Source organism: Dendrobates tinctorius, unplaced genomic scaffold (assembly GCF_039654945.1).
Source record: "Dendrobates tinctorius isolate UK_male_01 unplaced genomic scaffold, ASM3965494v1 ptg000065l, whole genome shotgun sequence".
Classification (NCBI taxonomy): domain Eukaryota; kingdom Metazoa; phylum Chordata; class Amphibia; order Anura; family Dendrobatidae; genus Dendrobates; species Dendrobates tinctorius.
Genome location: NW_027361733.1, coordinates 26,604,442 through 26,622,175, shown reverse-complemented (window position 1 = coordinate 26,622,175; position 17,734 = coordinate 26,604,442). Strand labels below are relative to the sequence as shown.

The following is a 17,734-nucleotide window of genomic DNA, read 5'->3' as shown; positions in this document are numbered from 1 at the left end:
GACTTTTGTACCAGTTGCATTGTGGATGTCAATACTCACAATTTTTTGTGCCACTCGGAAGAATTGTGATACATCGCGTATTATATGTCCAAAATTATCATAGACATGGGTGTAAGGACGGACCCAGGAGGGAAGCTGAGCCCGAGAATCGCTGTTACTAAACCTGTGAATTAAAATGTAAAAAAAAAAATATATACGTGCATTATAGACCCACCTGGAACCAAGACTATACATAATACTTCTCCATTACTGGTATTACTGGTGGCTCAGTCCCTCTGTCCTTGTTCACATTTACGTCACTTGACAAGTGGAAAGGTTTTAAATACAAGAGTTAGGACTGTCCCACAAGGGTTGCCGTGACGTGGCGGGATGGCTTCAACATTATTTTGATCAAAATTATGTTAACTAAATACCTTTATTATTACTATTATTACTACCTTCATGCAATTTTTGCAATATATATATTTTTTTACTTTTTTATTCCAGGATATTTGTTTTGTGTTTTGTTTTTCTCTGTGTAAAGGTCATGTGTTCATATGCAATTACATTTTGCATGCACATTAATTTACTTTTTCTGCTCAGACCCAGTTTCTCAATAATACTTCTCCAGTATACCCCAGATTTGTATTACACGGTGGACCATAAAACTGCTAAATGTGTTGTCTATCAATCCCACATTATTGCCCTTGCAGTAGTCCAAGTACTGGGAGAAGTTAGCTACTTCCACCAGCACCAATATCACCATTGAACTGGATTTAAAAAAGAAAAATAAAAAAATTCTACGATTACAGATTATAAATTTAGGTATAATCTTTTGGCCTCACTTGAAAAATACCCAAAACATACACTGCTCAAAAAAATAAAGGGAACACTCTAATAACACATCCTAGATCTGAATGAATGAAATATTTCTCATTGAACACTTTGTTTTGTACAAAGTTGAATGTGCGTACAACGAAATCACAAAAATCAACAATGGAAATCAAATTTATTATCCAATGGAGGCCTGGATTTGGAGTCCCACACAAAATTAAAGTGTAATGTTGAGAGTGTGTGGACCCCATCTGGAATGTAATGTCATTAAAACAAGTCAAAATGATGCTCAGTATTGTGTGTGGCCTCCATGTGCCTGTATGACCTCCCTACAATGCCTGGGAATACTCGTGATGAGGCGGCAGATCCTGAGGGATCTCCTCCCAGACCTGGACTAAAGCATCCGCCAACTCCTGGACAGTCTGTGGTGCAACGTGACGTTGGTGGATGGAGCGAGACATGATGTCCCAGATGTGCTCAATCGGATTCAGGTCTGGGGAACGGGAGGGCCAGTCCATAGCTTCAATGCCTTCATCTTGCACGAACTGCTGACACACTCCAGCCACATGAGGTCTGGCATTGTCCTGCATTAAGAGGAACCCAGGGCCAACCGCACCTCCATATGGTCTCACACGGGGTCTAAGGATCTCATCTCGGTACCTAACGGCAGTCAGGCTACCTCTGGCGAGCACATGGAGGGCTGTGCGGCCAAAAAAAATGCCACCCCACACCATTACTGACCCACTGCAAAACCGGTTATGCTGAAGGATGTTGCAGGCACCAGATTGCGCTCCACGGCATCTCCAGACTCTGTCACATGTGCTCAGTGTGAACCTGCTTTCATCTGTGAAGAGCACAGGGCGCCAGTGGCGAATTTGCCAATCCTGGTGTTCTGTGGCAAATTCCAAGCGTCCTGCACGTTTTTGGGCTGTGAGCACAACCTCCATCTGTGGACGTCGGGCACTCAGACCATCCTCATGGAGTCAGTTTCTAACCATTTGTGAAGACACATGACAATTTGTGGCCTGCTGGAGGTCATTTTGCAGGGCTCAGGCAGTGCTCCTGCTGTTCATCCTTGCACTAAGGCTGAGGTAGCGGTCCTGCTGCTGGGTTGTTGCCCTCCTACAGCCCCCTCCACATCTCCTGGTGTACTGGCCTGTCTCCTGGTAGTGCCTCCAGCCTCTGGACACTACGCTGACAGACACAGCAAACCTTCTTCCAACAGCTCGCATTGATGTGCCATCCTGGATGAGCTGCACTACCTGAGCCACTTGTGTGGGTTGTAGAGTCCGTCTCATGCTACCACAAGTGTGAAAGCACAACCAACATTCAAAAGTGACCAAAACATCAGCCAGAAAGCATTGGTACTGAGATGTGGTCTGTGGTCCCCACCTGCAGAACCACTCCTTTATTGACTGTGCCTTGATAATTGCCAATAATTTCCATCTGTTGTCTATTCCATTTGCACAACAGCATGTGAGATTGATTGTCAATCAGTGTTGCTTCCGGAAAAAGAAGCATTATGACAGCCAATATGGCTGACATTCAGTAGAGCTACTGCCTGTACATACCTACTGTGAACATAATCTTAATTCAACATGGCTGGTTGTCATTCTGATCTATTTATGACCCTATAGGTACTGTCACACTTAGCGATGCACCAGCGATCCCGACCAGCGATATGACGCGGTCAGGATCGCTGGTGCATCGCTAAGTGGTCGCTAGTGAGCTGCCACACAGGCAGATCTCACCAGCGACATCGCAGGGGTCGGGGGTCATTACTTACCTGTCAGATGAGGCGATCCTGACGTCCTCCCGCCCGCGTCCACGCGTCGCTCGTCTCCACAGCAGGAAGCTGACGACGAGAAACGGTCCAGGACGTTCTCGCGCGATCAACGATAACCAGCGGGGGAGCGGTCGGAGGCAAGTATCAGACATAGCGATATCGCTAGCAATATCGCTATAACGTCACAAAAAAACAGTGACGTTATAGCGATATTGCTAGCAATATCGCTTAGTGTGACAGGCCCTTATGAGACATGGTTAGACAATGGATTTGGGATGATTTATGACACACAGTGGTGCTTGAAAATTTATAAACCCTTCAGAATTTTCATCTTTCTGCAAAAATTTGACATAAAACCACATCAAATTTTCACATATTTAAATATATTACACATATTTAAACAAAAATAAATCAAACAAATGCAGGAAAAATGTTACGGTAGTCATTTTATTTTTATCTATTGAGGAAAATGATCTGATTCAATGTCTGTGAGGGGCAAAAGTGTGTCATTCTTTAGGATTAGCAGATTATTTGAAGGTTAAATTAGACTCTGGTGTTCTCAATCAATGGGACAGCAATCAGGTGTGAGTGTGCGACCTGTTTTAGCTAAAGGATAGAGATCTATTAAAGTCTGATCTTCAAAACAAACTTTTTTGATGGGTATGGCCACATGCACACATTGAGCTTTTTTTCTTCAGTTTTTGTAAGCCAAAACCAGGAGTGGAACAATCAGAGGAAAAGTATAATAGAAACACGTCACCACTTCTGGATTTATCACCCTCTCCTGGTTTTGGATTAAAAATACTGAGATCAAATACTGACTGTGTGAACGTGGCCTATTATGGCATGAATAAATGAAACTGCTGATGACCTCAGGAGACGACATGTTAAAGCTCATCAGGGTTGAAAGCTTACAAAACAATCTAAGTACTTTGGATTCCACCAATCCACAGTTACACAAATTCTGATGGGTTCACGAACTTTCAATCATGACTGTACATGAGATCAGGACTTACAAATTAGCCCATGTGTTAGACATGGATGTTGTGTGTCATAGTTCATACAATTACTTGCTTTTGTGGTTTCTGGGTGGGTGCAAAATATTCCCATATTGCAATGTAAATTTTTTTCTGTGACTTATCCAAGGTGTTTGACTACTGTGTTTATATAGAGACTTCACCAGGGTGTGGTGTTTACGAAGTCTTGATTTTAGTCATTGCCAATAAAAAGGGTAAAGGCCACGTCACACATAGCGATCTCGCTAGCGAGATCGCTGCTGAGTCACAATTTTTGTGACACAACAGCGATCTCACCAGCGAGATCGCTGTGTGACAGCGATCAGCCCCCCTGCCGGTATCGCTGATCGCTGCAGGAAAGGCCAGGACTTATTTTTAGTCGCTGGTCTCCCGCTGACCACCACGCATCGCTGCGTGTGACAGGCGGGAGACCAGCGATCTGCTGGTAACTAATGTACACATCGGGTATCCAAGGGACGTGCGTCCCTTAGATACACGATGTCTACGTTAGTTACCAGCGCGCTGATGCAGGGAGTTGGTAACTAACGTACATATCAGGTATCTAGGGATGCACGTCCCTTGGATAACCGATGTGTACGTTACTTACCAGCTCCCTGCATCAGCGCGCTGGTTACTAACGTGCACAGCGACGCCGGGTGCTGGGCGGCGCTGTGCTGATCGCTGGTGAAGCTGTCTGTTTGACAGCTCACCAGCGATCACATAGCGATTCACCAGCGATCCTGACACATTGATATTGTTGTCAGGATCGCTGGTGAGTCGCTATGTGTGACTCTAGCCTTAGACGCTTGAAGCCGTTTACATAATTATCGATCTGCTCCTTCTTACACCTTTCCTGGATGTGTGATGGCCATAAAACAAACTTTTTATTGCATGTGATATTTACCAATGGGTGGTCCTGGGAGCTTGGTGGCAACCCGTAAGCCAGTGTTTAGGTGGCCATATTGGCCTTTCCAGAAAAAGAGACAATAGGATAATTCAAGAACGGTTTATTAAAATGTTGATTCCCCATGAGAAAAAAAGTCACTTGAGACCATCACAAAAACTCAGGACTCTCAGTTGAGGTGACTCTGAAGAACCCTAGCCATCAAAGGGTTTGTAAACATAGATAGTGGCGGCGTATTGTTGGGACATGTAACCAATGACTGATCAATGGGGTCCGATTATTATGACTCCACTGAACCATGGTATCGGTGGTAGGAAAGTTCAATACCACGTTAGTTTTCCCTTGGCTTACTTCGTGCAACCCAAGTTCTCACCCTGTTGTCCATGATCCAGTGTTGGGTCCTGGCAGCCATCTGCCCTGAATGAATACTATCCCTAAAGTAAACATCACACCAATTGAGTTTCTTCTGAGAGTTCTGAAGAAAATCTGCTTACGGCCAGCGTATAGAGCAGTACGTTAAATTATTCATTAGGAACAAACACAATGTAAAATATCAGGACCAACACTATCCACTAGTCCTAACTGTGCATCCCAGAGGAGGATCCCACCACGAATGGAATCCAAGACTAAAATTTTCCACTTCAGACGATGGCACCATCACCAGGAAAAATCAGCTGTTTGCCAGTGGTATTAGGGTCCAGGCTCTGTGATAGGACAACCCCATGTAGGGAATTTTCTTACAATGCTATTCTGGCGCTATTTAATGAAGCTTCCCACAAAATGACTTGGCTAAAGGATGTCTCATCAGCAATTTGTGAAAAAACCCTAAAACTGCAATGTGGAGACCGACAATTGACCCATAAGAGTGTCTGCCTCCAAAACCACTGCCATGTCTGACAGTAAATGCAAGTCATTATTGGGAGAAATTAGAGGACGTGGGTAGGAGATGCCGCCGACTTCCCCAGTATGTGGTCATCTCTGATCGGGCTGTGTCCAGCAGTACAGCATTTATTTCACAAACCGCATTAGTCAGGAAGACTTTGGAAGAATTATGAATCACACCTAAAAACCTTTAAAAGTTGACATAAGAGTAAACAGTCTGCGGGATGCTCCGCCACACGGAGCATAAGGGTTTCTTAAGAAATCCACAATCTATTTTTTTATGTGAGGAAACAGAACTGTGTGGTTCATCATCACATAACGTAAGTGAATTGGAAGTTTACAGAAGTAGCAGTGAGCAGCTACGTGTCATTCACAAAGTAGACAGAAGCACCATGACTGCTGGAGATTCGTTACAATTTATTCAGACTGGCCTATCACCTCAACACATTAACCTAATCTATCCCTGTGTGGCACAGCCAAAAGTTTTACCATAACCAGGTTCCCCGCATCATGTTCCCACATGCTTTATGCATCCATTAGCCCTCTGTGTCTGTACTGATACACATGTAACATTATGGCTGGTCCATACAATCAGGGCAACCGTTACCACCCACCTTTCGTGTCTCCCCTTTTCCTCATAGACTGTAAGCTTGCGAGCAGGGCCCTCATTCCTCTTGGTATCTGTTATAATCTATGTGATTATTGTTATGCTGTAATGTCTATCGTCTGTACAAATCCCCTCTGAAATGTAAAGTGCTGCAGAATATGTCGGCGCTATAGAAATAACATTTATTATTATTTATTATTATTACAATTGCATCCAGTCTACAACCGAATAAGATTTTACCTTCACTGATGCCCACCCCTGCTCTAGTGTAATTCATTTTCCCAAAAGGGCCATATGAGAGACCGTGACTGTTGTGGAGGGCCGAAGCAATAAGCTGAAATTATTTTTGCTCAATAAGAATAGGATATAATCATTTTTATTCTATATTTACATTAAGTTTATTGCTTGAAATCCAGCACAATTACCATATGTTGACTCAATGCCAAAGCTAATACATATTACAATAAGGCTTAATCTAAGATATATTCTTACCACTAATCAAACACATATCATTTACTGCTTTTTATAAAGTTTACAAATCATATACTCATGTAATTCAGCTCTAGTACCATGGCCAACATCGCCTAACACAATATGATGTCCGCACAGCCCTTCACACAGAGTATGAAGGTCCTCACAGTCCCCCACATGCAATATGATGGTCCCCACAACCCTCACACACACAGTATGCTGGTTCACACCTCTGACCCACAGTATGATAGCCCCCACAGACCCTCAAATACAATTCTCCCAGATGTCGCCAACACAATATGATGCCCCCCCCACAGTAAATCAGTCCTCACAGCCCTCTGCAGAAGGTATGATAGTCCTAACAGCCTCCCTACACACAGTATAATCACCCACAGCCCCCCATATAGAGCTTTCTCCCACACAGTATGATGGCCTCACAGTCCCCCACACAGTAATTCAATACTACCACAGCCCCCAACACAGGAAGATGGTGTTCACAGCTCTTCTATACACAGTATGATACCCTACAATGCCCCCCCATCTCACAGCCTCCAAAAGTTCCCCACACAATATAATACTCCCGCAGTCCTGGTCACAGTATGATGGCTCCCACAGACAGTACAATAGTCCCCAACCTCGCACACACACTATGACGGTCCTCACAGCCTCCCATACCTGGTATGATTGTCCTCACAGCCCCACACAGTATTGATGGCTCTCAAAGCCGCCAACATACATACGGTATGACGAACGTCACAGTCCCCCACACATGGGATGATGGTCCTCATACTGTAGATCCGCTATTACACAATATAATCCTCAATTCCATCTCCCCTCCAGTATGATGGCAACGACAGCCCACCAAATGGCATGATGCTCACACACATTCGCCCACAAGTAAAAAAATAAATAAAATACTCCAGTTCCCCAGAGCTGTGCTTCGGTCTTGGCAGTGTACACACTGAGGCACCGCACAGCACACGGGACCTAGTGACATCATAGTGTCTGATGTCTGAGTCTCAGTCGCACAGGCTGAATGTTGGAAGAAGGAGAAGGCGGCTCCCTCCTCCACTATTATACTCATCAGTTTCCTGAGGACGCAAGTAACAGTGAGAACATGATATCGGGCAGGGGACAGCGGCCGCACAGTAAGTCACGTGGGCCACCATTTTCAGCTCTTTGGCTGTGAATGTCTGTGAACTCTCTGAGGATTGTCCACTCTGTATACAATTGCAGCAAACCCTCAACTGTGATAAGTAGTGGATCAGGACTGATCGATACAGAGAAAAGTCTTAATTCACTGACAACAAGCAGAGATTTTGAAAAACACAAATATACCAAAACAAAAGCTTTGCAGACAGTTTCCAAATGTTTCAGTTTAGAATAAGTAAATTAATTTCCTCCTGGATTCAGAAAAACCTCTCTCCCCATGCACAGTTTGTTTTATAAAACAAGCAAACCTTGTTTTACTCCCCCTCACCGGGTCCAGAATCGAATGTCCGCCGTTGCTTCCTGCATCTGCAGCCCATCAGTGAGCGCAGCATGCTCAGGGCGGGTCATGTCATCAGTCAGAGACATTGAGCTCAGAGACTGACTGCAGCACTGACAATGTGGCATCACTGATGCAGACACCAGGAGCAGTGGCCGAGACTCAGTGCTGGACCCAGGGAGGGGGAGTGAAGCCTTTTATGGGAACCTCCATGATTGCAGCCAGGTATACATTTCCATGAAACGTTAGCCAGAGACAAGCTGACTCTTCCCAGGGCAGAGCAGTGCGGAGCGAAGCGGACCATGGATTTTCCATGCTCTGCACCTGCATTACTGCTCAGAAGTCTAGAAAAGCTGGGAGTTTGCCTTTACTTGTGTGGATTTTGTGTGTCAAACAGCTCTCCCAAGGCCAGACACAAATTTCTAGTAACTTGACAGATTATGACAATTAATACCTTAGAATAGGCTATTAGTATTGGTTACAACCACTAATCAGAACCTTTCCTGCAGAACGTAACACAGCGGTGTCCATACAAATGGGACTGTGCCAGGTACTGCAAGTCAGCTCTACTCAGCCCCATTCACTTGCATGGGCAGAGCTGCTTTACCCGGGACAGTCACACTTGCAGTGATGTCATTATGCAAAGAGAGCAGGGGAAGGGGGGGGGGCACGCTGATCATACAAAGATGGCTTATTGCTGGAATTAAAGGGGTATTCTCATCTCCAAGATTTTATCACAATATGTAGTAGGTGTAATAATAATATTGTTAGCAAATACCACCAATTAGAAATGTAGTATAGTTCTTCTGATTTGCTAGGACGCTTACCCCATGTGCAGGGCATTACAGGAGCTTAGGTATCCATGGTTCCGACCACTAACACCTAACTAACTCACTATACGAGTGGTTATAACCATGGATACCTAAGCTTCTCCAATGCTTGCATATGGGGTAAGCAACATAACTAATCAGAAGAACTATACTTCATTTCTAATTGGAAGTATCTGCTAATACTATTATTACACCTACTACATATTTGGTTACGATCTTGGAGGTGGCAATACCTCTTTAATAAACGATGTATTCTACTTTTTTTTTTTTAACCATTTTTAGATTCAGGAACTCACAGGGACAACACCCAGCTAATCACTATAGTCACTTGCCAAAAGAGTTCTAAAAATATCTTCTGTTCATCGTCAGCTCTTATGACAACTTCCTTTTAGATGTACAAAAAAATCCCCTTCCTTTTTTTTTTTACCTTCAGTTCATGTAAATATAATTAGAAGTTATTCATTAGCGGCCAATTCTGAACACCGACCGGTCATGGTATTCGCAGACTTCCTTTAAGGGCTTGCTCACACGAGAGTATAAATTGAAAGAGTGCAACCTGATTAAAGGAAACCTGTCAGCGACGTCATACTGACTAAACTGATACCTTGGTTGATGAAATCTTGTGGTTCTTTTGTTAATCTTTATTTTCAGCTTTCATTTAATGAGATTCTCGTGCACCGGGGTGGCCTGTGGGAGGTCTTCATGTGGTGCTCTGATTAGGTACTCATCTGTATGGCTTCTGACAGATGATCACTGATCCCTCACGGACCTGCCCCCTAGTTTACATAATGAATATTATATATATTGAGAAAAAAAATCCCCTTCTGCAGGCAGGAACCAGCACCGGAGCCTGCACTGCGGCCTGATCGCATGTGTAATGTGTATGTAATTCAGTTGTTTGAAGTTATTCTAAAATTCATTAAAAAAAAAAAATCTGTATGAAAATGACGCAGGCCACGCCTGCGTAGCTATCAGTGATCCGATAGCTGCTACTGCGCAGGCGGTGCCAGCTTTGTAAAGAGAGAAAAACTTCCTTCTCCAAGATGGCACCCATCCTGTCCTCATTTATCACCATAGGTCTATATAAAACAAAGCTTTATGGAGGACAGCTTTATATTAACGACTTGTTCGTGTGCTATCTAAAGTGTCTACAAATCATCTCACAATCTATTACGCACATCATTTTTTTTCCTACATGCCTGCAGTGACTAATTAAAAAATGGAATTTTCTGCCTAAAAGCTTGCAAAATGGTTGAATTAAAATTACCGACATCACCTGAAATGCAATAACAGCCTCATTGTTGTATGGAGCAGCCTTTGAGCATAATTAACCGGGATTCACACACTTAAGGAGCCCAAATACATGAGATGGGGGTTGTGTAAGCACCCATTTGGCTTACAGCTACCTCCCCTATACTCATGCCTGGCGGAGCGTTCATGAGCTCTCTACCAGGAGTGGAGCTAGCTGCTGCCAGACACCTCTGACAAAGGATTACACATTGAAATATAACACGCCTGATGATGCTCTCCAAGTTAACTCCTGGAAAAAATGTTAATCTATTGATCCAATAGTAAACAATGGCGTTGAGAAAAAAAGATTTGCAGGATCCTGGTCCAGCAGCCAATTCACTAGTCTGTGACTGCCGGACCAGGGCACTGCAAACCTTTGGTTATCTATGACATCTATGGAACCTCTTCTGGTTAGGAGGTCGCCATAGTGTAATAATGTTGTGGAGCAAGATACAAGCATGACGTTGTGGTGGGCTACTAATTTAAAAAAAAAAAAAGGCGATGGGGATGTCACAGGTTGTAATAGGTGTGGACTACTGACGTGGCCGCTAAATCAGGGTCCTGCAATTTGTTTTTACTCAAATCTAGTACTCAACATCTGATACGGAACAGTGCCCATGAATCTCTTAATGGGTGCTTTATCTTATGGAAGTGCTTTGTTTGTTAAAAAGCACAATGAGGCCAGTACTTGAACAACTAAGTGTCTTTTCTAAGGGTACCGTTACACTAAGCGATGCACCACCGATCCCGACAACGATATGGATCGCTGGTGCATCGCTAAGTGGTCGCTAGTGAGCTGCCACACAGGCAGATCTCACCAGCGACATAGCAGGGGTCGGAGGTCGCTACTTACCTGTCAGACGAGGCGATCCTGACGTCCTCCGCCCGCGTCCATGCGTCGCTCGTCGGCGCCACAGGAAGCCCAGCAGGAAGCTGACGACGAGAAACGGCCCAGGCCGTTCTCACGCGATCAGCGACAGACAGCGGGTGAGCCGGTCGGAGGTAAGTATCACATGTAGCGATATCGCTAGCAATATCGCTGCTACGTCACAAAACCACTGACGTTACAGCGATATTGCTAGCGATATTGCTATGTGTAACAGGCTCTTATATACCAGATATCAGTCTCTATGCATTTCTATGGCGGCCTCGATGTGCATTTTATAGAAATACAGAGAGACTGATTCCGGTCTACACCACACACCCTCTATGTTTTTGGGTAGTTTATTGACAGTTTCCTATGACAACCATTAGAAAGGAGTATAGAGATGTTATCTTAGGCTTCATCCAATAAACGGCCTGGAAAATATTGCTTGCTAAACTAGGGCCCTCGTGATTCGGCCTCATCTGTCGTTCCCCAGTCTTGTTCTGAATGACCGGATCTGATCCCTATGATGAATATAGAGATGGGAAACGTCAGTAGCGTGTCCTGTATACATCCATATGGTGTTTGCGCAATACACCTGCTGTTATTTTAATATATCTTAAAAAACGATGTACAGCTCCTATGCAATCTCCATGCTAACAGCCCACAGATAAATCAGGGGACTAATGAAGTTATATGTTATTCTGTTCCCTCTGACCCTCTTTTCCCTAGCCTCCCTACAGTAGTAAAATCCTGTAACACATGACTATAGGCTCAGACTACACAACATTTGTCTTCTGTAACAACAGAAACACTTAAGATGCATTTACAATGAAAGACTATTGCGGGCGTGGATTCCTAGGAAGGCTCGTTTCTTGATAATCTTTCAGTGTAAACAGCCTGTCAATAACCACATGTAGGAACAAAATGCGTGTTCATTGGGTGAAGTAATTTTTTAAGCTTGCGTAAAAATTTTCATTCTCGGCAGCACATTATTCTGTGTAAAAAGATAACAGGCTATGCTCACTGAGAGACCTATTACAGATCATTCAGTGCGCATCCTTTAGCACGGTCCACATGGGTAAACATGACCGCCGATCAGTAAATGTTTAAAGATCAGCGGTCATTTAGTGCTGCCGGTTAGTTCCATGGGCTCGTACAAGAGCTGTGTACACAGTTATCTTTAGAACAAGGCTACTGCCAACATTTTTTTTTCCAACATGTACACAGCCATTAAAGCACCATATGAGATATGAATACTTTACCTGTGATCGCACAAAAAGATGGCGCCATAGTCTTGCCGATGTCGGATGACTCTGCCTATGGCCTGATTGACGGCTCGGGAAGCCTGTTGTCGATACCACTCCTGTCCAGATAGAAACTGTTTGTATAGACAAAATTACGAGTGTTAAGTATGATTAAATAGAACAAAAAAAAAAAGACAAAATATAATCTATTCACCTGCAATTACATGATAGCCATTTCAAATGGAGGGGCGACCATGTAATGTCCAGTCCCCCCTGATTGACATCAATATACAGAGGTGTAACATGAAGCTAAAAATCCCATTACAAAGTCTGTAACTGGACCTCCCTCCTCTGGAAACAGAGCTACTACTACTGCACCCCTAGGAAACATTTGTCCATATGTCCCAAAATGCATATCAATGTAGAGTACTTTGTGAAGACAACTCGTTTAAATCTGTATCCATGAAAAGTTAAAGAAAACGTACTTGCTAGCCAAAAATTAAAAACGCCAACATAATAGTAAATATTGGTACCTTCCCAGCAGATCCTTGTGTCTGCCTCATCTCATCCAGGAACTGCATCTTCAGAATTACTCGAGGATCCATTCGTGGAGGGAAAGGAAGGCCAGTAATGATGACGCCTCGGCCATTGCAGTCTGCAAAGTCTAGCCCCTCACTAGCCTGGAAAGAAAAAGCCACTATATAAATACGGAATGTACAGATCAAGCCGCTAGGCACTATAAAGATAAAACACACACCTTGCCCCTACATACAGCAAAGAAACTGGCACCACTGCTGTTGGGGGCTTGTATTCGCTCATAAAATGAGTCAATTATCTGGAAAAAAATAGAAACCATATAATATCAATAAAGTAATAAATAATGGTCAATTCTGATAGTAAAGCACAGTTTATACTGGGATATAAACCAATCAAAAGCATAAAAATGGCGCAAACAAGTTTAAAAAAAGTTACATTCCGATAATTCAGAAACTTGGATTTTTGTGAGTACTCACTGTAAAATCCTTTTCTCCGAGACGCTCATTGGGGGACACAGATACTGTGGGTGTATGCTTCTGCCGCTAGGAGGCTGACACTAAGTGAAAAAAAGAGGTTAGCTCCTCCTCTGCAGTATACACCCTCGCCCCTATTGCGGGCGGAAATCAGTTTGGTGCCAAAGCAGTAGGAGGACAACAAATCAGCCTTAATACAGGTACAACATGTCCAAAGGAAAACACCACCCTTATATTAAATAAGTAAACACATATTCATTTAAACAAGAGCCAACTGGCTAATAGGGTGGGTGCTGTGTCCCCCAATGAGCGTCTCGGAGAAAAGGATTTTACGGTGAGTACTCTCAAAAATCCATGTTTCTCCTTCGTCTCATTGGGGGACACAGATACTGTGGTACGTCCTAAAGCAGTCCCTGGGTGGGAGATTGACTCACCGATCCAAGCTACATGCACCTCCTGTTTAAAGGTGCACCACCGTTGCTTGGAGAATCCTTCTACCCAGGCTCGCATCCGCCGAGGCCTGAGCATGGATATTATGTTTGGCAAATGTGTGCAGGCTGGACCAGGTTGCTGCCTTGCAAACCTGTTCCGTCGAAGTCTGATGCCGAAGCGCCCAAGAGGCGCCCACCGCCCGGGTAGAGTGCGCTCTGATCCCTGCTGGAATTGGCGTGCCTCTAATGCAGTAGGACTCCTGAATAGTCAAACGAATCCATCTGGCTATGGTCGACTCCGTCTGGCGTGTCCGTCTGAGGAAAGGGTGCCGTCCGCGACACGTACCTCTGGAGGGCTCTTACCAGGTCTAACGTGTGAAGCGCCCTCTTCCACACGGTGCACCGGTGCTGGATAAAATGAAGGCAAAACAACATCTTCATTGATGTGAAAAAGAGGACCCGACCTTCGGCAGAAAAGGAGGGGCTGGTCTGAGGACCACCTTATACCTATGGAACGTGAGGAACGGCGCTCGGCAGGATAGAGCCGCCAGCTCTGAAACCCGCCTGATGGAAGTGATGGCCACTAGGGGAACAACTTTCCAGGAAAGGCACCTCAAAGCGATATCCTGAAGCGGTTCTAATGGAGTTTCCTGCAGAACACTTAAGACCATGTTAAGAACCCAGGAGTCCATCGGCGCCATATAGGGAGGTATCAAGTGGGACACTCCCCGGATGAAAAGTTTTCACCTGCAAATTGGTAGCAACCCTGCACTGGAACAGGACGGATAAGGCCGACATTTGTCTCCTGCGGAAACCTGGGCAAAGCCCGAGTCTAATGCTCTACCGACTGAGCTATCCGGGCTCTCTGAGCCCGACTGGAGAAAAACCAAGATGTTGGAGATCGAGAATCTTAGCGGAGAAACACCGCGGCCTCGACATCAAGCAAAGAACACCTTCCAGGTGTGGTGGTAAATTCATGCTGAAGCAGTCCTCCGGGCGCTAATCGCTGTAGCGACCACCTTGCTCCCGAACGCTGCCTGGGTTAGAATCCAAGATTCAACGGCCCTGCCGTCAAACACAGGGTCCCTGAGTTCGGGTGGCAAATTGGCCATTGAGACGGTAGATCTGGACGCTCTAGCAGGCGCCCAGGAACGTCGGCGAGCAGCTGCCTTAGATCTGCATACCACGCTCGACGGGGCCAGTCTGGGGCCAGCAGAATCGCCGGCCCCCCTTCCGTCTTGATCCCTTTGCTGACTCTCGGGAGTAGCGGCAGTGGTGGAAATAGATATGGGAGGCGAAACTGGTTCCATGGCAGAACCAACGCGTCCACCGCGAATGCCTGCGGGTCCCTGGCCCGAGCGACATTTGTGGGCACCTTGGCATTCACTCTGGAAACCATCAGGTCCACATCCGGAGCTCCCCACAGTTGACAAATCTGTTGAAGAACTTCGGGATGTAGAGAACACTCTCCGGATGCAAGACCCTGCCGGCTGAGGAAGTCTGCTGCCCAATTTTCCACTCCCGGGATGTGGACAGCCGAAATCACCGAGAGGTTTGCTTCGGCCCACTGAAGAACGTGCTCCACCTCGTGCATGGTTGTTCTGCTGCGGGTGCCCCCCTGACGAATTATGTAAAACACCGCCGTGGCGATGTCCGATGGAATCCGGACGGGGCGGCCTGCTAGAGAGTGATGAAACCTCTGCAGAGCCAGCTGAATTGCTCGTATCCCCCAATAAGTTGATCGTGAGGCGTGCCTCCTGTGGCGACCACCGTTTCTGGGTTGTGTGGTGGCGAAACACCGCTCCCCAACCGAGGAGACTGACGTCAATTGTCATTATCAGCCCATGACATGGGGGGAAAGGTTTCCCCTAGGCCAGAGAGAAACTGGTTATCCACCATCCGAGCGACTGCCTGACTTGAGAGGACAGTTTGCACCGCCGATCAAGCGTGAAAGGATTCTTGTCCCAGGCTGAAACGAGGCGTGCTGCAGGAGGTGAAGGATGGAACTGGACGAAAGGTATCGCTTCGATTGCTGCCACCATTTTCCCTAGGATCCTTATCGCGGATCGGATGGTATGAGGGACTGGTTGGCGTAGTGTCCGGACTCCCTGCCGGAGACTAGCGCCCTTTCCTGAGGGAGAATTATCAACCCTCAGCAAGTGTCGAAGATCATTCCTAGGAAGGAGATCCTCTGAGCTGGCACAAGGGATGATTTCTTTGCATTGACCAACCATCTAAGCGGCAAGAGTATCTAGCGTGATGTTGACACCTTCCTCACATGCCCGTATTGACGGGCCCTTGACCAAGAGGTTGTCCAGATAAGGCAAGACTATGCCTCGAGAATGCAGTGTGGCCCTGACAATTGCTATAACCTTTGTGAACACTCTTGGAGCCGTGGCTAGCCCGAAGGGTAGCGCTACGAACTTAAAATGCTGAACGCTGATGAGGAGGAAAAAATGGGAATATGCAGAAATGCGTCCTGGCTGTCAGTTGAGGCCAAGTATTCTCACTGCTCCATGACCGCTATGACTGAACGGAGAGACTCCATCCAGAAATGTCTGATCCTGATGAATTTGTTCAGAAGCTTTAGGTCCAAAACAGGCCTGACAGAACCGTCCTTTTTGGGAACCGCAAAAAGGTTTGAATAGAACCCCTGAGCTCTTCCGTGTTCCGGCACTGGAACAATGACTCCGTTGTGCAGGAGCGACTTGATGGCTCCCAATAGAGCCCTTACCTGGGTATCCACCCCGGGAAGCCGGGAAAGAAAAAACCATCTTGGAGGGTATCTGACAAATTCTATTTTGTAACCTGAGGACACCAATTCTTTTACCCATGCGTCGTGAGCGATGTTGGCCCAGACGTGGTGAAAACAGAGTAGGCGGCCGCCCACTTTGCTGGTGTCGTCTGGTAAAGACCTCGAGTCATTTGGCCGATGATCCTTAGGATCTGGGTCCCCTCGATCTGGCCAGCTGAGCACGCATTCTCCCCAATGGGTTGGCTCTATATGACCTGCCGTTCCCTATCCTGGTTGGGGCGACCTGAGGTGGCGGAATTGGGCCCCGTAGTCCACCCAGAGTCTTTTAACGCATGACCCCAGACCGGTCTCCTATTCGGGTCCCGGACCAGGCTCAGGCTGCTTAGCGGCCGCCACTTGACCAATGCAGTCACGCCCGGCCTAGAATGGCCGGTGGCACTGCGAAAGGCCCGAAAACGTGCCTGAACCGGGTGACGAAAAAACGATTTAATCTTCTGTTGGGGGAGAAACCCGCTCTTTCCTCTTGTGGAGACGGAGATAAGTTGATCCAAAAATAGGCGGCCGCACTGATAAGGCAGGGAAGTCAAGGACTTCTTGGAAGTATAATCGGCCCGCCATATCCTCAACCATAGGGCTCTAAAGATAGAGAATGCATTAGCGGCAGCAAGTGCTGAACAATTGGCCGCATCCAAAGACGCATTCATTACATAATCTCCGGCTATCGTCATCTGACCTGTGATCTCAGAGATCTCTGCAGGTAGATCCTGCTCCTGTGCGACCTTGTTTAATGTTTCTGACTATGATATCATAGCCTTGGCTACCCAAGATGCTGCGAACGAGGGAGCGAGTGCAGACCCTGACGCCTCATATACTAAACGAGCTAGGCTCTCAATAAGGCAGTCCGTGGGATCTTTAATCGAGGAAACCCTAGTGACAGATAACAGGGTCTTAGTGGCCAGGCGTGAAACCGGAGGATCCACTATCGGGGATTCCATCCATTGTTTACGGAGGTCCGGAGCAAACGGATAACACGTTTCGAGTGCCCTTTAACCCGAGAAAAACGCTGATTTGGACGTTCTCTGTGCCGCTGCACTATGTCCTCAAACTCAGGGTGAGAGGAAAAAATTCTGTGCGGCCACTTCACTCGTTTACATGCCACTTTATGCCCCGTAGCCGCTGCGGTATCATCCTCAATCCCCAGGATCTGATTGATGGCTTCTATGAGGCTGTCCACTGTTTCACGTGACTCTGGAGTGTCCAGGTCAATGGGCTTGTCTGAGTCGCAATCTGAGGTCTGCTCGCCATCAACCACTGGTGACGGGGAGCAAGAAGCAGATC

The 17,734-nt window shown here is 46.1% G+C and overlaps 1 protein-coding gene across 2 annotated transcripts in view; it reads right to left on the bottom strand.

Moving 5' to 3' along the window:
* Nucleotides 1-17,734, bottom strand: part of RTEL1 (regulator of telomere elongation helicase 1) — a 195,007-nt gene that overhangs the window by 102,298 nt on the left and 74,975 nt on the right. For both annotated transcript variants that reach the window (XM_073580810.1, XM_073580809.1), the window contains exons 21-24: nt 12,958-13,035; nt 12,734-12,880; nt 12,219-12,334; nt 40-163 (exon numbers count right to left, since the gene is read on the bottom strand). In XM_073580810.1, the coding sequence (XP_073436911.1) occupies nt 40-163; nt 12,219-12,334; nt 12,734-12,880; nt 12,958-13,035 (465 nt within the window). The remainder of the gene's footprint in view (nt 1-39; nt 164-12,218; nt 12,335-12,733; nt 12,881-12,957; nt 13,036-17,734) is intronic.